The 21,012-nt window shown below is 37.0% G+C and overlaps 1 protein-coding gene across 1 annotated transcript in view; it reads right to left on the reverse strand.

The window, feature by feature from the left end:
- DYNC2H1 (dynein cytoplasmic 2 heavy chain 1) overlaps positions 1–21,012 on the reverse strand; it is a 384,617-nt gene that overhangs the window by 214,573 nt on the left and 149,032 nt on the right. The window contains 5 exon segments of the mRNA XM_017850085.1: positions 7,889–7,978; positions 10,132–10,275; positions 11,638–11,772; positions 12,343–12,462; positions 14,433–14,596. Of these exon segments, the coding sequence (XP_017705574.1) occupies positions 7,889–7,978; positions 10,132–10,275; positions 11,638–11,772; positions 12,343–12,462; positions 14,433–14,596 (653 nt within the window).

Consider the following 21,012-nt stretch of genomic DNA (forward strand, 5'->3'; position numbering starts at 1 on the left):
TTTTTTGAGACGGAGTCTCGCTCTGTCTCCCAGGCTGGAGTGCAGTGGGCAGATATCAGCTCACTGAAAGCTCCGCCTCCCAGGTTTAGGCCATTCTCCTGCCTCAGCCTCCCGAGTAGCTGGGACTACAGGCGCCCGCCACCTCGCCCGGCTAGTTTTTTGTATTTTTTAGTAGAGACGGGGTTTCACCGTGTTAGCCAGGATGGTCTCGATCTCCTGACCTCGTGATCCACCCGCCTCGGCCTCCCAAAGTGCTGGGATTACAGGCTTGAGCCACCGCGCCCGGCTACAACTAATGACTCTATCACTATGAAGGTTATCTTCATAATTAGGATCATAACATTTTAGTGACAAAATGGCTTTGAGATAATTTGCTTATAATTTCCCATTTTACACAAGGTAAAATTGAGGCCCAAAAAGTGAGGTTTGGATTATAGTCAAGTGCAAAATATTTAAAAGGAAAATATACAGGGTGGAAGGCAAGATGACCTACTACATGCAACCAGGTGGAACAACTCGCACTAAGGGGCCAAGAAGACTGGTGGGCCCTAACAGATCTTCAGACACCAAGAGTGACACAGGGAAGACACAGAGGCTGGGTTGAAGGAGGAGAAAGCTGGGAACCCTACCCAGAGCTATTGCACACCTGGACTTGTTCTTGGCCCTCAATGGCTTCAGGGACTAGGTGAATTGAACTGGCAAGATGCAACCTTTTCTCGCCATAGGCCTCTGGAACCCAGGCAGGAAAAGACCCCTCAACCACCACAGACACTTAAGTTGGCAGGCAGAGGGGCTTAGAGAAGTGGTAGGGGCAGCAAGCCAGCTGATGTGGAGCCCGGGGGGTTTGGTACCGGAGTATGTGCAGCAGAACTGGCCAGGGATGGCTATTTCCCTAGGCTCAACTTGCTCCCACTGGAAACTTTAGCTCTAAGTGAACTGTTTGTCCTGAACTCTGCAGGGCACTCTTGCCCATTAGACTAGCTGTTTTAACCTGAGCACCCCTTGGTCTGCTGGTATCTCTGGAAGCCCCAATCTGGCCACGCCTGCTTGCAGGGCAGCCTCAGGTGCCCAGGGGTCCTGCACTGGCAGACTGTGCATGATTGGCGGAGAGCTCCAGCAGAGCTGTCTCCATAGCCATGCACTAGCCCAAACGCTCCCTCCCCACAATCCAGCTTCCCCACGATCCACAGCAACTCCACACATCTTTGTGATGCATGTATGCATGGCCAGCTTTTGCTTTCCTTGCCCTACCAGCACGTGAAAGTGCAGTCTGCCCAACCTCCCACCACCCACCGCCATTGCAAAAAGAGCCCTGGCAGGCAGAGAACCAGCTGGCCCCACTCCCGTCAGTGGCTGACTTTTGCGCTAAGATTGCCACTGGAATGGAACTAAGCGCAGATAAGAGAGGATTCTCCCCAGACTTGAGTGACCACTCCTGCTTGCAGGGGCACAGAGAAGGCACACACCTTCACCCACAGGGGCCTGCCCTTCAGCCAACACCACTTGCAGTGTGATCATGCACACAGTCACCAGCAGGGGCTCCCCACGCCCTCCCCACAGCTGCACTGCCTCCCCCACCTTGGTTCATGCAAGCAGAAAGGTAGGCACTCTGGTACCATTTAGTACCCTGACACTGCTGCTTCTGCCACTGCTGCTGGGACATGCAAACAGGGATGAATCCCACTATAACCACACTATGAAACCCTTTGGCTAACACCACCTATCCGAGGGCAGTGACCAGCGGTCACAGAGCACCTTGCCCCTCCCACCCCACCCACCCCGACTGCCCTATGTGTGGATTCCTAACCACAGTGGATGCCTAACCCCAAGGAGCCAGAGATCAAAGTTGGGGCCCAATACGACTCCCCAAGAGTTAGGCCACACAGACCAGGATATGGGAGATGAGCGCTGGCCTACTAAAATCTTCCAGAAACAACAGGAGTTAACTAAATCCACCTTAAACCTCAATCAAACATTCAATGTCATTAAATAGAATAAAAGGAAAAACAAAAGAAACATCGAAAGGTGAGCAACCTCAGAAACTGAAGATAGATAGGCCCAAAAACATGAGAAAGAACCAGCCCAAGAAACCGGAAAGCTCAAAAGGACAGAGTGCCTTCTTTCCTCCAAACAACCGCATCACCTTTCCAGCAAGCAACCACATTGAGATGGGTGAAATGACAGAAATAGAATTCATAATATGGATAAAGAGGATAATAGAATTCAAAATAAAGATCATTGAGCTACAGGAATACACTGAAAGGCAATCCAAGGAAGCTAAAAATCATGATAAAACAATGCAGGGACTGACAGCCAACCTAGTCAGTATAGAGAAGAATGTAAGTGATCGGATACAGCTGAAAAACTTACTACAAGAATTTTATAATGCAATCTCACGTATTAATGGCAGAATAGACGAAGTGGAGGAAAGAATCTCAGAGCTTGAAGACTTTCTTTTCTGTTTTTAAAAATTTTACTTTAAGTTCTGGGATACTTGTGCTGAACGTGCAGGTGTATTATGTAAGTATACATGTGCCATGGTGGTTTGCTGCACCTATCAACCCATTATCTAGGTTTTAAGCCCTATCTGTATTAGGTATTTGTCCTAATGTTTCACTCACTTTTTACCCCATACTCCGACAGGCTCCAGTGTGTGATGTTCCCCTCCCTGTGTCCATGTGTTCTCATTGTTCAACTCTTACCTACGTATGAGAACATGTGGTGTTTGGTTTTCTGTTCCTGTGTTAGTTTGCTGAGAATGAGGGTTTCCAGCTTAATCCATGTCCCTGCAAAGGACATGAATTCATCCTTTTTTTATATCCTGCGACTTTGCTGAAGTTGCTTATTAGCTTAAGGAGCTTTTGGGCTGAGACGATGGGGTTTTCTAAATATACAATCATGTCATCTCCAAACAGTGGCAATTTGACTTTCTCTCTTCCTATTTGAATACCCTTTATTTCTTTCTCTTGCTTCTTTGCCCTGGCCAGAACTTCCAGTACTATGTTGAATAGGAGTTGTGAGAGAGGGCATCCTTGTCTTGTGCCAGTTTTCAAAGGGAATGCTTCCAGCTTTTGCCCATTCAGTATGATATTGATATTGATTCATATTCAGTATGATATTGGCTGTGGGTTTGTCATAAATAGGTCTTATTCTTTTGAGATACATTCCATCAATACGTAGTTTATGGAGTTTTCAGCATGAAGGTGTGTTGAATTTTATGGGAGGCCTTTTCTGCATCTATTGAGATAATCATGTGGTTTTTGTCATTGGTCCTGTTTATGTCATGGATTACGTTTATTGATTTGCATATGTTGAACCAGCCTTGCATCCCAGGGATGAAGCCAACTTGACTGTGGTGGATAAGCTTTTTGATGTGCTGCTGGATTTGGTTTGCCAATATTTTATTGAGGATTTTTGAATCAATGTTCATCAGCGATATTGTCCTGAAATTTTCTTTTTTGGTTGTGTCTCTGCCAGGTTTTGGTATCATGATGATCCTGGTCTCATAAAATGAGTTAGGTAGGGGTCCCTCTTTTTCTATTGCATGGAATAGTTTCAGAAAGAATGGTACTAACTCCTCTTTGTACCTCTGGAAGAATTTGGCTGTGAATCCACCTGACCCTGGGCTTTTTTTGGTTGGTAGGCTATTAATTACTACCTGCCTAATTTCAGAACCTGTTATTGGTCTATTCAGGTGTTCGATTTCTTCCTGATTTAGGCTTGGAAGAGTGTGTATGTCCAGGAATGTATCCATTTCTTCCAGATTTTTTAGTTTATTTGCGTAGAGGTGTTTACAGTATTCTCTGATGGTCGTTTGTATTTCTGTGGGATAGGTGGTGATATTCCCTTTATCATTTTTTATTGCATCCACTTGATTCTTCTCTCTTTTCTTTTTTATTAGTCTTGCTAGCGGTCTATTTTGTTGATCTTTTCATAAAATCAGCTCCTGGATTCATTGATTTTTTTTGAAGAGTTTTTCGTGTCTCTATCTCCTTCAGTTCTGCTCTGATAGCTGTTTCTTGTCTTCTACTAGCTTTTGAATGTGTTTGCTCTTGCTTCTCTAGTTCTTTTAATTGTGATGTTAGCGGGTCGATTTTAGATCTTTCCCACTTTATCCTGTGGGCATTTAATGCTATAACTTTCCCTCTAAACACTACTTTAGCTGTGTACCAGAGATTATGGTACGTTGTGTCTTTGTTCTCATTGGTTTCAAAGAACTTATTTAGTTCTGCCTTAATTTTGTTATTTACCAACTAGGCATTCTGGAGCAGGTTGTTCAGTTTCCATGTAGTTGTGCAGTTTTGAGTGAGTTTCTTAATCCTTAGTTCTAATTTGAGTGCACTGTGTTGTGACAGACTATTTGTTATGATTTCCGTTATTTTCCATTTGCTGAGGAGTGTTTTACTTCCAATTATGTGGTCAATTTTAGAATAAGTGTGATGTGGTTCTGAGAAAAATATATATTCTGTTGATTTGGAGTGGAGAGTTCTGTAGATGGGGTGGAGTTAGGTCTGCTTGGTCCAGAGGTGAGTCCAAGTCCTGAATATCCTTGTTAATTTTCTGTCTCATTGATCTTTCTAATATTGACAGTGGGGTGTTAAACTCTCCCACTATTATTATGTGGGAGTCTAAGTCTCTTTGTAGGTCTCTAAGAACTTGCTTTATGAATCTGGGTGCTCCTGTACTGGGTGCATATATATTTAGCACAGTTAGCTCTTCTTGTTGCATTGATCTCTTTACCATATGCAATCCCCTTGTCTTTTTTGATCTTTGTTAATTTAAAGTCTGTTTTATCAGAGACTAGGATTGCAATCCCTGCTTTTTTTTTTTTTTTTTTCTTTCCATTTGCTTGGTAAATATTCCTCCATCCCTTTATTTTGGGCCTATGTGTATCTTTGCACGTGAGATGGGTCTCCTGAATACACCACCCCGATGGGTGTTGACTCTATCCTATTTGCCAGTCTGTGTCTTTTAATTGGGGCATTTAGCTCATTTACATTTAAGGTTAATATTGTTATGTGTGAATTTGATCCTGTCACTATGATGCTAACTGGTTATTTTGCCTGTTAGTTGATGCAGTTTCTTCATAGTGTTGATAGTCTTTACAATTTGGTATGTTTTTGCAGTGGCTGGTACTGATTTTTCCTTTCCATATTTAGTGCTTCCTTCAGGAGCTCTTATAAGGCAAGCCTGGTGGTGACAAAATTTCTCAGCATTTGCTTGTCTGTAAAATATTTTATTTCTCCTTCACTTATGAAGCTTAGTTTGGCTAGATATGAAATTCTGGTTTGAAAATTCTTTTCTTTAAGAATGTTGAATATTGGCCCCCACTCTCTTCTGGCTTGTAGGGTTTCCACAGAGAGATCTGCTGTTAGTCTGATGGGCTTCCCTTTGTGGGTAACCTGACCTTTCTCTCTGGCTGCTCTTAACATTTTTTCCTTCATTTCAACCTTGGTGAATCTGATGATTATGTGTCTTGGGGTTGCTCTTCTCGAGGAATATCTTTGTGATGCTCTCTGTACTTCCTGAATTTGAATGTTAGCCTGTCATGCTAGGCTGGGGAAGTTCTCCTGGATAATATCCTGAAGAGTATTTTCTAACTTGGTTCCATTCTCCCTGTCACTTTCAGGTACACCAATCAAACGCAGATTTAGTCTTTTCAAATAGCCCCATAATTTTTGGAGGCTTTATTTGTTCCTTTTCATTCTTTTTTCTCTAATCTTGTCTTCATGCTTTATTTCATTAAGTTGATCTTCAATCTCTGATATCCTTTCTTCCGCTTAATCAATTCAGCTATTGATACTTGTGTATGCTTCATGAAGTTCTTGTGCTGTGTTTCTCACCTCCATCAGGTCATTTATGTTCTTCTCTAAACTGGTTATTCTAGTTAGCAATTCCTCTAAACTTTTTTCAAGGTTCTCAGATTCCTTGCATTGGGTTAGAACACGCTCCTTTAGCTCGGAGGAGTCTGTTATTACCCACCTTCTGAAGCCTACTTCTGTCAATTCATCAAACTCATTCTCTGTCCAGTTTTGTTCCCTTGCTGGCAAGGAGTTGTGATCCTTTGGAGAAAAGAGGTGTGCTGGTTTTGCAATTTTCAGCCTTTTGCGCTGGTTTTCCTCATCTTCGTGGATTTATCTACCTTTAGTCTTTGATCTTGGTGACCTTTGGATGGGTTTTTGTGTAGATGTCCTTTTTGTTGATGTTGATGCTATTCCTTTCTGTTTGTTAGTTTTCCTTCTAACAGTCAAGTCCCTCTGCTGCAGGTCTCCTGGACTTTGCAGGAGGTCCGCTCCTGACCCTGTTTGCCTGGGTATCACCAGCAGAGGCTGCAGAACAGCAAAGATTGCTGCCTCTCCTTTCCTCTGGAAGCTTCGTCCTAGAGGGGCCCCCGCCAGATACCAGCTGGAGTGCTCCTGTATCAGATGTCTGTCGACCCCTGCTGGGAGGTGTCTTCCAGTCAGGAGGGACGGGGGTCAGGCACCCGCTTGAGAAGACAGTCTGTCCCTTAGCAGAGCTCAAGCGCTGTGTTAGGAGATCTGCTGCTGTCTTCAGAGCCAGCAGGCAGGAACCTTTAAGTCGACTGATGCTGCGCCCACAGCCGCCCCTTCCCCCAGGTGCTCTGTCCCAGGGAAATGAGAGTTTTATCTATAAGCTCCTGACTGGAGGTGTTGCCTTTCTTTCAGAGATGCCCTGCCCAGAGAGCTTCTGAAGGATTTAGTCTGTATCTCAAATTAAGATCCTCAACAAAATCACAAAAATTACTAACCTGTTCTAAAAATATATTAACTGTATATTTTTCAACATTGTCTAAGAAGCCTATATAATTGAACCATAATAATTCTATCTCTCTCAATTGCCTTTACAAAGTTCTTCTTCAACATTATGTCTTAAGCTATACCCAAAGATTGCTATTTAAAAAAAAAAAAAATCCTGGCCGGGTGTGGTGGCTCATACCTGTAACCCCAGCACTTTGGGAGGCTGAGGAGGGCAGATCACATGAGGCCAGGAGTTCGAGACATGGTCTTGAACTGACCAACATGGTGAATCCCTCTCTCTACTAAAAATACAAAAGTTCGCCAGGCATGGTGGTGCATGCCAGTAGTTTCAGCTACTTGGGAGGCCGACGCAGGAGAATGGCTTGAACCCATGAGGCAGAGCTGGCAGTGAGCCAAGACTTCGCCACTGCACTCCAACCTGGGCAACAGAGAGAGACTCTGTCTCAAAAAAAAAAAAAAAAAATTCTAAGTAAAAAAAGGCCTCTGTGTTTTCTAATATCTAAAATTTCTAAAATACTGTCCAATGTGTGTTCTCTTCTGGAACATATGTAACATGAAAACTTCTGTAAAAAACTTCTTTCATAACTCAGGCTCAAACACTAGTTTACTTCCTAATGCTAACAATGCAAAATAATTTTGTTCCTCAACCCCAGAGACATTGGACAATGTCCACAGACATTTTTTTATTCTCACAATTGATGGGAGGGAGTGCTGGAAGGCAAAGATGCTGCTAAACATCCTAAAATGCACAGAACAACATCCCACACAACAAAGAATTATGTAGCCCAAAATGTCAGTTGCTGAGGATGAGAAAGTCTAGCTATAAAATGAGCTACATAATCCACTGTCATTATCTCTTTTGGTGACCACTGGATGTTTAGAACTAAGTCAGCTAACCCAGTGTTTGCTCTCCCCTCTTCATTTGTCACTTTTTTTCCCACTAAAACCAAGAATGCTATAAGACATTCCAGTTAAATTTTCTGGAAAAATATGAGAAATACCATTTTAATACCTTTCCAGTAGGGAAAGAGTTATACTATAACTATAAATATTATGTTAAATCACAGAACAAGTAGCATTTTATATTTGAAAAATATGATGCTTCTTACCTTAAATAGACAACGACATATATACTCATATACCATATGTTTTAATGAGCTGATAAGTGACTGGATTCTCTGTTCTGTATTTTCAGAATCCTGTAGATTACAATTAGAAATTCATTAGGAAATTTATAAACATTTAAAAGTACTTCTATAAATTGTTCCTCCAGATTCAAAGCTGATTCTGAAATAAGTATCTTTTACCATCAAATTCAAGGGACTAAACAAGTGCTTTAAACTTGAACATTAATATAATATAAAAAAAGACATACCTTTCTTTAATGTATAGAGTTAAAGCTTTCAACAAATGAAAATTACAATCAATTCCCAATAATGCAACATAAGTTGAATTTTACCATATCACTTTGATTCCTATTGGCATTAAAAATACTATCTACATCAATCTAGGTTAAGGCCATTTTAATTATTTGTATTATAATTATCAATCCAACCCTAAAACAATACGACAAGAATACCTTATAAAGAATTTTCTCATTCTCAATATGGGAACCTCAATGATCTTAAATCATGGGCTGCAGGATGAATAAGGATGAACAATAACTTTGAAATTGATGCTGTAAAACTCACATACAATTTCAGTTTTGATCTGATATAATAATTCCATTTTGCAAGACTGTAATAATTGAAAACATGTTATTAGTGTTTATTTCCTTTGATTAAAGAAAAATTGTTTGGTATAGAAATGCAGGAAGGGAAGGTTGTTCAACCTGTCCTTTTCCCTTAGTGTGATGTAAGTTTTACATCTCAGAGAGCATTTGGAGAATACATGACTTGCAAAGATCAATTCTGGTCTAACAATTAGATTAAATTTGCTTGCTTCCTTATGATTTATAAATTAATATCAAGAAAAAAACCTAGTAAAACAATTTTAATGGCTTAGAAAAATACATCCAGGATCAGCAGAGAAATGTGTGAAGTTGGTTTAAAGAAAGCATTATGAACTGGAACTCAGATGCACTAATCGTAGGCTTCTAGCCTTGTAGTAGTATGTTCTAACCAAGACAACTAATCATTACTTTAGATAGCATATACTTGTATTCATTTCACTACATGTTAACAAAGATCACATGTGAAATTGAGACTTGGATTTCCTAAAAGTCACTCTATAATAAGACACAGTACTGTACCTACAAGATCCAGTAGATTTTCTAAACAACAGAAAGAAAGTTTTGTACTCTACATAGATTTGTGACTGCTTCAGCCAATACAATACAGCAGAAATGACACAGACCTAAGGCTGTGTTTTAAAAGGCTACTCAGTTTCAGCCTTATTCACTGAAATACACAGTTAGTGCCCTGAGCTAAAAAATAAGAAGTCCATCCATCTACTCAGTGCTCGTAAAAAGCCAAGCCTTCTGCAGAGGTGCTGCAGTTGGCAGTCCTGTCACCAAGTCCTCCCACCCACAGCACCAGACGGGCAAGTGAAGCACCTGCCTTACTTAGCCCCTCAACTCTCAAGTCCTCCCAGCTGAGGTCCTAGACATTGTGAAACAAAGAAAGTCATCCCTGCTGAGTCCTGACTAAATTTCCAACAGAATCAATAAGCATAAGAAAATGGTTTTAACCGGCCAAGTTTGGGATTAATACGATACTCAACAGAAATAATTAGAACAATGTGCATATATAGGAGGTGGTTAAATAAAGTATGGTATAGCCTCACCATCTCTTAAAAACATTAAGTTTATATTCACTGATAGGAAAGTTGTCCATAATACACTAATACACTTTTAAAAGCACAGTATTGTATCTTTTAGTTAAAACAATTTGTTACCCTTTAATATATCCTTCTCTCCATTAAAATACATGCTTGATAAAGCAGTGGACACTTGTATCCCCATTATCTGGAAAGTTACGGCCTTAAACAACAAGGACATATAATAAAATGTTAAATGTTGTTTTCCCCAGGTAATGATATTATGGGGATAATTCTTATTTTTATACCTTTCAGAATCACTGGGTTTTTAAAATTATTATCAATTACTTATTCATTTATACTCAGAACATAAACTGTTTTCATTAAAAAACTGTCACATTGGGACACCTTGCTAACAATATAAAAAGAAATTAACTAACTAATTTCTTTATATAGCTTAAAAGTGTTACATGTGGTCTTTTGGAACATAATTCTATGAAAGTTTGCTTAATAATTTTTATTATAAATCAAGTACTCTCCCTAGTAAAGTGATCCCTGTAATTCAATGTCAGGTACAGGGTAACCAACAGCTTACCTGTTTGTTTTGTAGAGCTCGTTGGAAAAGTCGGAGAAAAGCAGCCAAACTAAAACGGTACATGTTATTAATTTTGGACAAATCAGAAATAATGAAGTACATCTTGCTGGCACTCTCAGCCAGGGGGAGATAGGCATCCCGTTCCTATGGATCAAGAGATCGGTAGGGGATAGGGTGGAAACACCTTAGAATTAGTGCTTTACTGCCACCTAAAGACTACAATGCACATATCTACCCAAGTAAAAAAAAAACCTTACTTTTCTATACACATAAAACAAATGAAGATGATGAATCATGGTTTCTAACTAAAAAAGATAGCAAAATCTAGTTTTTCTTCCTCATTTTTATAAAACTGCAGACAATATATGTCTTAGTCTATTAAGGCTATCTATAACAAAATACACTAAATTGGTTCTGCTTTTATATAACAGAAATTGATTTCGCCCAGTTCTGGAAGCTGGGAAGTCCAAGATCAAGGTGCCAACAGATTTGGTGTCTGGTGAGAGCCTGTTTCCTGGTTCACAGAAAGAACTGCTTCTTGCTGTGTTCTCACATGCCGGAAGGGGCTAACAAACTTCCTTGGCCCTCTTTTATAAGGTTACTAATCCCACTCATGAGCGCTCTGCCCTCATGACCTTGTCACATTCTAAAACCTCCACCTCTTAATACTATTACACTGGGGATTAGATTTCTACATATGAATTTTGGGGGTGATGAGGACACACAAATATTCAGACTATAGCAATATATTTTAAATACCTTTCTACCTGTCAGTTGACAGAGCTAGAAGGGGTTCACAGATTGGTCTTAATGAGGACCAAGAGCACTAGTATCAGGGGAAAGTGAGTAAGATGAAATGGTAAATATTTGTGATCAGAGAATAGATGATCCAATTTTACATTTCAAAAGAGAATCAATTAAGGTAACGCAAGATAGCATAGCACTATTAGGCTATCTCTGATGTGGAGAAAAGTTCGAACTGAGTATAGGATGGGTGACAATAAGAACACTGATGGAACTAGAGGTAGAGAAGACAACTCTAACAGGTGTCCAAGTTAGGATAATAAAGTACCCAGCACTGTTCATTGTAAGCATGAAAAGAGCCAGTAACTATAGTTTAGAGCTTATAACCCTTTTAATTAGTATATTTAACTTGCCTTAACTTAAGAAAAGTTCTAAGAATAGCAAAGATATTCTGTAATACTCATTTTCAATATACTCATTTCCAATTTCAGTACAAAATTGCAGCTCTATCTTGGATCTAACATTATGCCAGAAGTCAGTAGAAGGCATCAGGGTATATTGACAAACAGTCCTTATCCTCAATGTGCCAACATCTGAATTCCCTCTCTACAATAATTAGAATCAAACCCAACGTTCTGATGTTTTTGAATAGCTCTTTTTAACATCATCTTTCCCCTGAGGACCTGATTCTACATTTTCTATCATATTAACCTAAATGTTCAAGGAAACATAATACAAAATTACAAAGAAGGAAATAATTACTTGATCAAGGGAAATTTGGAGTTTGTAAGATTCTTTAAGTGACTCTTGAATAAGTGCACTGCTTGCTTTTGTCTGATTCAAAGACTCAATCAAATCCTTATTTTCCAAAATATTGCCTTGAGATGTGGCAAGTGTCTGTAGGGAAAGTTAACAACATGAACATCATTATACATATAAAAATAACCAATTAAAGCAAAGCCCATATTAACTGTCATTCATTTGATGTTTATGGCAACTTACATTATTTTAGAAGAATTTCAACATTTTATAGCCCTCTTAAAGTTTTATTCTATTTTATTATAGCCTTCTTATATCAAATGAATTAATAAATTATTTTATGAAACTATATCATTATCAAACATAGCAAGGTATTAATTTTGTCAATTTAATAAAAAATAAAAACGACTTAAAGTTACAGATTTAGTCATAATTTCCTGCTTTTAATGCTTCTTGAAATCATGAGCATATAATTAAATAATAAAACAACACAAATTAGTTAAAAATTGCTTGTCTTAAACATTGCTCATTAAGATCTTGTATTCCAAAAGAAAACTCCCCTTATTGTTAGAATTTTGACTGTAAGATATACACTAATATGCCTTTGGAAAAAAAAATCTGAAGATACTATTAATTTTCTAAACCCTACTATATGTATTCATTAAAAAAGGTAATATGAAAAAATAACCTAAATAGCTAGACTTTTACCTCTAGAAGAGATTCTTCGAGTTTTGCTAGCTGTATTTTCTTATCTTCTTCCTGTTGTAATAGTTTTGTTTTCTGTTCTTCTAAATCAGGTTTCTCATGCTGAATGGTTAAAGCTAAAAGCTTGGGAAAACAAAAAGACAAGGTACTTCTAGCAATAAGGCTTACAACAAAATAAAAACTTCCCGCAAACAGGCCTTGTGTTTGACAGACTATTAGAAATATGATACTATGTTATCTCATTTCATTCTTTCTAACTAAATATGAGATACCTTCAACAATTACATTTGATGAAAAAGCGACAAAACAAATAGTTAAGCTGATCAGCAAAATAGTAACTACTGTAGAAAAGCTGTAAGAAAGTGCATTACTTAACATATCAATATGTAATATTTAGTTTTAAAATAAATATACTAAATTATGAGAGCTAGTATTTTTTAATAGTAAGTATTCACATTAACAAATAAAAAGGGCCGGGCACAGTGGCTCACGCCTGTAATCCCACCACTTTGGGAGGCCGAGGTGGGCGAACCACGAGGTGAGGAGTTCCAGACCAGCCTGGCTAACATGGTGAAACGCCGTTACTACTAAAAATACAAAAAATTAGCCAGGCGTGGTGGTGGGCGCCTGTAATCCCAGCTACTTGGGAGGCTGAGGCAGGAGAATAGCTTAAACTCGGGAGGCAGAAGTTACAGTGAGCCGAGATCGTGCCATTGCACTCCAGCCTGGGCAACAGTGCCAGACTCCGTCTCAAAAAAATAAAAATAAAATAAACAAATAAAAAGATAAAATACTATGCCATCAAAACCACAATGAGATACCACTTCACTCCCACTAGAATGACTACAATTAAAAAGATACCTAACAACCAGAGTTGGCAAGGATATGGAAAAACAGGAACCCTCCTACATTACTGGTGGGAAAGTAAACAATGCGGCCACTTTGGAAAGATATGTTTGTTTCTCAAATTGCCAAACATAAAGTTACCATAAGACCCAGCAATTCCACTAAAAAAAACATTGAATTGTACATTTTAAATCAGCAAATTGTATGGTATGTACATTGTATCTGTTAAAGCTGTTATCTGTGAAGCTGTTGAAAAATGCTGTCAAATTGTTAACTCTGAATACTAAAATAGAGAAAAACATTGGTAAAAAATACGTAATTCAAAATCTGCTGTAAAAACATCTTCATTTCGTTCTTGCTAAAGTAAGACCTACATAGCTCCTTTTTGCAACGACTGTGGAGATCTTTTAGATAGAAGGAGCAATTCTGTCAATTAATTCTGCCAAGTTTTGAGTGATTGTCACATTGTTTTATTTAAAAGAAGTATCAAGTCAATCAAAAGAGATTGTTCATAAAAATATACTTGATGAGCCATACATATGCAAAGAAATATTTTGAAAGAACAATGTAAAAAATTACAATCAAGTAAAAATTGCAGCAAATATGTATGCCATCATATAAATCAAAAAGATGAAAAAATCTACTATTGTTAGATGAGTAAAAAATAGAATGATACTCCAAAAGTCAACTGGCATTATATATTTAAAGAGGAAAAATGAGTTAGGAAACATATAAGTATGGACATGAAAAATCATTTTGAAATGTATGTAATAATTCTAAATTGTAATGAGCCATCTGAAGATAAATAGACTTCAAAGATGCCATGTGTTCTAATGGTTAAAAAAATGCTGGCTCAGGAATCAAAGACTGTTAACTAGCTGAACAAGTCAATTAGCTACACTTTTCACAATTAAATTTCAGTTTTCAAACCAAAAATATAACGCAGATTATCTTAATCTCTATGATCCATCAATCTCTCAAATTCTACCATATATAACAGAAATAAACTTTAAAATTAGAGTTATATTAAAAGAAGCAGCAATTTGACATTAACATTAAATGTATAGGTCCAATACATATGAGAAATGAAATAAGCCAGAATGCTTCACTCCAACATACAAGTATATTTTCAAAATCATAAATTTAAATACTAAGTAGTCTAACAAAATAGCTTTTAACTCAAAATGTCTAATAAGTATATAAAGCTCCTAAGGAGTCCACGGTAAATTTGTATTATCTGTGTATACCTGCCCTCGTAATCCACTTCTTGTTGTAGTAAAGTTAACCTCAGTAACAATGGAAGCTGCATCCGGTGGAATAAAAGGATTTGGGTTTCTTGTTGACAAAAAGAGGCGGAATTCTTCATTGTAGTCAATAATTTTGTCACCTATTTGTACCACATAACGTGGTCCTATTTTTTAAAAAATAACACAATTAGTTGGTCTGAATCTTCTGTATTTTGCTACACAATATTTGAAAATATAATTTTAAAGTACTTCTAAATATAGGCTTTTCAACAGAGTCTAAGACAGTAAAAGTTGGGCTACCTGAGATACTGTTGGCAGAATGTTCTATTAATCAGCACTTATGCAAGCAATGATAAATAATATTCACTAGAAGATCCTGGGATACTGAAGCACCCAAGGAATATCTATTCACATCCAGTATGGTTTTAACATTAATATGTTTCATATTACAAATTTCTCTGAAATGGCTGATTATAGATGACAAAAATAGAAATCCTCAATTATATCTTTACTTCTAAATTCATCATTTTAAAAGTGGTTATTGCACTAGTATTTAAGATACAGTATTTAAAAACAGAATGATGGTTAAAAAAACAAAGATTATCAACATGTGTAAACTGAAAAATACACATTATCAACAAAATGAAAGAGCAACCTACAAACTTGGAAAGAGTTATTTATAAACCATACATCAGATAAGGGGTTAACATCCAAAATGCATAAAGAAAAAACTCACACAACTCAATAGCAGAAAGACGAATAACCTGATTAAAAAGCAGGCAAAAGACCTGAATAGACATTTCTCCACAACAGCTACATGAAAAGATGCTCAACATCACTTATCATGAGGAAATGCAAATCAAAACCACTATGAGATATCACCTCACACCTGTTATGATGGGTATTATCAAAAAGACAAGAGATAACAAATGTTGGTGAAGGTATGGAGAAAAGGGAATTGTTGGTAGGAATGAAGACCAGTGCAGCCATTATGAAAAACAATAGGAAGGTTCCTAAGGAAATTAAAAATAGAACTACCACATGACCTAGCAATCTTTTTTCTGGGTATCCGCCGAAAGGAAATGAAGTCACCACCTCCTACAGATATCTGCACTCCCATTTCTTCACAGCATTATTCACAGCAGCCAAGACATGGGAACAACCTAAATGTCCATCAACAGATCGGATAAAGAAAATGTGGGTCAGGTATGGTTGCTCATGCCTGTAATCGCATCATTTTGGGAGGTTGAGATGGAAGGACCACTTGAGACCAGAAGTTCAAGATCCATCTGGGAAACTTACTGAGAACTCATCTTTGCCAAAAAAAATTTTTTAATTAGCTAGGCATGATGGTATGTGCCTATAGTCCAACATACTCAGGAGGCTGAGGCCAGAGGATCATTTGAGCCCAAGAGTTCGAGGTTACAGTGAGCTATGATCACATCACTGTACTCACTCCTGGGCAATAGAGTCAGACCCCGTTCTAAAAAACAGAAAGGAAAAGAAAAGAAAACATGATGTGTATACACAAACACCCACACACACACAGTGGAATAATATTCAGTCATAAAAAAGAAGTAGATCCTGCCATTTGCCATAACATGTATAAACCTGGAAAACATTATACTAAGTAAAGTAGGCCAGACATAGACAGAAAATTGATGCTTGATCTCAAATATACAGACAGAGAATAAAATAGTATTTACCAGGGGTAGGTAGCAGGCGAACGAAGGAGGGGATGGGAGATGTAGTCAAAGAATACAAAATAGCAGATATGCAGGATGATTAAGTCTAAAAATCCAATGTACAACATCAGGACTATAGGTAACAAAACTGTATTGCACTTGGGATGTTTTGCTAAAAGAGTAGAGTTTACCTGCTCTTCAAACACAAAAAGGGGGCTAGCTGTGTAAATTGATAGATACGTTAATTTGCTTTACTACAGTAAAGCATTTTATGATCTATATGTATCCCATAATATAATGCTGTAAACCTTAAATATGCACAATAAAATATATTTTAAAAAACACACCAACAAAAAAGTTGAAAGTTAAAGAATGGAAAAGTACATACCATGTAAATACTAGCCGAAAAGTTAGTGTAACCACTCTAATATCAGACTCTAAAACTTGAAACATTTCTAGAGATAAAGAGCATTTCATAATGATAAATAAGACAACTGAATAGAAAGATAACACATTTCCAAAAATATATGCGTCTAATAACAAAGCTTTCAAAATATTTAAAACGAGAACTGATAGAACTAAAAGACAAATTCAAAATCACAGAAACTTTAGGATATTTATCTCAATATATGATAAAGCAAAGAGAAAAAAAGAAGTTAGGGCATAGATTTGAACATCACAATTAACAAACTTGACACTATTAATAAACCTGTACAGAAAATTAAACCAAGGAAGAGCAAAATTCATGCAATTTTCAAGTTTCATGAAACATTTATAAAAATTAACCAAATGCTAGATCAGAAAGACGGCTCAACAGAATTCAAAAAATTAAAATACTTTACAATAAGTTCTATGACTAAGTGGAGATAAGCTACATATCAATAACAAATATGTAACTAGAAAATCTCCAACCACCTGAAAATTAAACAACAAAATGCTAAGTAATTTATGAGTCAAAAAAAGAAACTAAACCCTGGGTAGGAAGATGAAGAAGGGCTTAAAGGAAAATTAATAGACATAAATGCATATATTAGAAAAAAGAAAAGACTATCAATATTTTGATTTTCCATTTCAAAAATCTAGAAAAGACCAAATAAAATCTGGAGAAAGTAATAGGAATGAAACAATAAAGAGCAACATCAATATTAAAATACAGTACAGAAAATCAACATTAAAAGTTGGTTAGCTACACATAGACTTGGGAAATATGGGAACATTAGATAGTGGAGATTCCAAAAGTGAGGGTGGATCACAGGCTAAAAAACTTCCTCTTGGGTACTATGTCCACTATCTGGGTGATATGATCAATAGAAGTCCAAACACAGCATCATGCAATATACCCTTGTTAAATAAACCTGCAAAAGATTAGTAATATTGATAAATCCCTATCAAGACTAATCCATGAAAAGGATAATAAACATTATCAATATCAGGAAAAATGAAACACCATTACAAAGCCAACAGACATTGAAAAGATGAGAATATTATTTAAAATATATACTATGCGATAATTTCGATAAAACAGACAATCATCTAAAAAATATAACGTAACCAAAGCTGACAGACACACAAAAAAACACAATACGAGCAAAACAAAATAAACCCAGTGTTTAAAGAGCCATAGCTCACGTTTACCAGCTCTTTACAATGAAAGATAGAACATCATGGGAAATTGTGCATTGTGTCAGTAAAAAGGAATTAATAGAGGCTTCTTAATAGGATTTTGGCTTGTGTTAGGTGATTTATAAATAATTCAAGAAAAATGTACTTTTCCTGGGAATTGGGTATGATCAGAAAGAGCAAACAATGGTTTGATATCATAATTTTTATGTAGGAGGTAAAAGAAATGGAGTGGGACTAAACTGTAATTGGTAAAGAAGCAGGAGTCATATTAACTGGGATAAGAGAATGTTTGGTTATTTTTGTGTTATGGAAAGTATTCCTGTTTTTTGTGCTCAAACATGACTGTGGTCAGAGAGTGACCTCTCTAATGTTGGTGTTTTGTGAAATGATTTATGTTCAACAGGAGTACACAAAGGCCAAGCTATTAGAACCTGGCCAGATCTCAGTCTAGAGTAGTTAGGTGCTACTTTTTTTCTTTCTCATTTGCTCAAAGTACAAAAAAAGCAAAACTTCTCTATGCTGTTATAAGTTAGGAATGTGGTTATCCTTGTGGAGCAGGGGTGTGCTAAATAAGAGGGCTTCTGGAGTGCTAATAAAGCTCTTATGTCTTGGTTTGGGTGTTTATACAGGTGTATTCAATTTGTAAAAACTCAGTAGCTATAAATTTAGGTATTCTTTTCTTTATGCATATTTATATTTACATAAAAAATTAAAATAAAAAATAAATGGTGTTCTTTGGTGAGTAGAACTAGTCATGGGAGGGGAGGAACAGAATGCTGCTGCACTTCTGTATCATTTGACTTTAGAACCCATGCATGTACTACTTTGATACAACATTTTTGAAAATATTTTAAAATAAATATTTTATTGTCTAAAAAAGACTCTTCAGTAAGTGTCATCTCTTACAGAAAATATCAAATGTAGAACTAGAGAGACCAACACAGTCTTAACTGTATGAAGTCTTAATTTACATTGGAATTAACTTGTGATGCAGTTAATTTTGATTACTTTTTTCCTCGGAACACAAAATCTGTGTTGTACTTTAGATAACTAAAGACAGAATGATTAGGCACAGGTACAAGATTTGGTCTCTGGATCCTTGCCAGGGAAAGTGCCAATTTACATGGCTATTGTTGTTTTCTGAACCAACATCAGGCTTGGGTATTTTTTGTTGTTGTTGTTTGTTTTCTTCAGTCAACATGTATAATAGAATGAATATTTGGGGTGCTTGGATACATGAATATATTTAGATGCATTCATAGTGATATCTTTGGTTACTTCTATAACAATCAGATAAAGATTCAGGCAAGATCAACCTATAAGGTATACCCAAACACTATCAATATTTACAGCTGAAAGAAATGTATTATGACAGAAAGTGAAAAGAATCTGTGTTTTACACCAGGCAGGGGTGCTCCACAATTTCATCTGTCTGAATTTTGGAAACTAATGCTGCTTGAAGGTTTACTATGACCATTCAAATTTAAACCAGGCAGTGGCCACCATAGATTCCACAGTACCTGACATAACAATGACTATAAAAACTGCTGTCATAACTGATACTTAGTATGTAGACTGGGATATTGTTAATTATTAATAATTATTTATTTTTTATATTCTTTTGGGAAGAAGACAAAAATCAGTTCAGCTATTATAAGCAGGACACCTTTATAGGTCCAAACTCTTCAGAAATATATTATCAACTGAGTTAGATGAATTCAAGTACCATGAGAACCTCTACATAGGTCCAAATTCCATTCCATTATATAGATACAATTTTGATAATGGTCTCCAGTGGGAAAACTTTTCACATCGTATTGCATACCACTCAGGCACAACTAACTCAAGATGAATGGGACTTAATTAAAGGCAAATCTAAATCTCTGGCACCCAAAGAAGGAAATAAAGATTTCACAAAGAGATATCCCACAGCCCATTATAGACAAACTGCTTACTTTACAGCCACTGAATACAGAGAAAGAAAGATAACTAACATCTGAATACCCTCTTGGTCTATAAAAAGCAGCATGTTCCATCCCTGGAAATTTTACCATAGCCCCTATATCTTGTACACAAATGTGGCTAAGTTTAAATCACAGCCCTTGCAAGAGGCAGCTTTGGAAGTAATTGAGGCAACTGTAAATCAATCCTTGTCTTTGGTCCCTATATCCTTCAGGTACACAGAATTACAGATATCTACAAATAATCTCACAGATGAGCAAATCCAATGCAATGCTATACCCATCAACTAGCCACAAGTACAATTTCTGGCAATCGATAGCATTAGATATTCTGTACAATGAGCTCACTTCAAGTAGTGTTCCTGGCTAGAAAATATGCCACTCTGAGACCAACTAAAATATACCTGTCCAGAGACTCATGGGTTGGAACTAGGGAACTAGCTTAAGGTCTCTCAACCTTAGCACTATTGACAATTTGTGCGGAGAAATTATTTGTTGTAGGTAGTTGTCCTGTCCATTTTAAGATGTCTCTAGCATAGTGGCCCTCCACTCCAGCTGTGACACCCAAAAATGTCTCCTGACATTGCCAAACATTCTCTAGGAGACAAAACTGCTCCTAACAGAAAAACACTGATCTACCGGTCTTCGGGCCATTGGGTCACTCAGATGCAATTGGACTACGAAAGACACATCCATATGAAGAAATACCTTTTGAAAACAGAGACAACAATCAATCACAAATTTAACCTTTATGTTGCTTATACATATATGCCTGTCTCTGAAGCACCCAAGCCTAAAGGGAGGCATCTGGACTAAAAGAACCAACCACAAATGTTTAGCTGTCATCTCTAGTATAATTCCTGGTTCCATACTCAAACTCAACATGGAAATAAAACAACCATAAAGGACTGGAATGCTTAATAAAAAATACTTTTGATGTCTACTGTTCATAAAACTTAAAACTATTAGCCAACTACACTAGTCTCTACCTGAACAACTTCTATACAGTTAGCTGGTCCAATTGTCTTCAACTATTTACCAACTGCAAATTGCCACATCTACCTTCTGCCTTGGCTGAGCTCCTAAGCACATAGGAAACAAAGTGGAAAAAAAAAAAGAGAGAGAGAGAGAGAGAGAAAGAAAGAGAATTTGAATTGGACCATTTAGTCCATTTACATTTAAGGTTAATATTGTTATGTGTGAACTTGATCCTGTCATTGTGATATTAGCTGGTTATTTTGCTCGTTAGTTGATACAGTTTCTTGTTAGCATCAATGGTCTTTACATTTTGGCATGTTTTTGCAATGGCTG

The sequence above is a fragment of the Rhinopithecus bieti genome, unplaced genomic scaffold, assembly GCF_001698545.2.
Source record: "Rhinopithecus bieti isolate Rb0 unplaced genomic scaffold, ASM169854v2 scaffold_33302, whole genome shotgun sequence".
In the NCBI taxonomy this organism is placed as follows: Eukaryota; Metazoa; Chordata; class Mammalia; order Primates; family Cercopithecidae; genus Rhinopithecus; species Rhinopithecus bieti.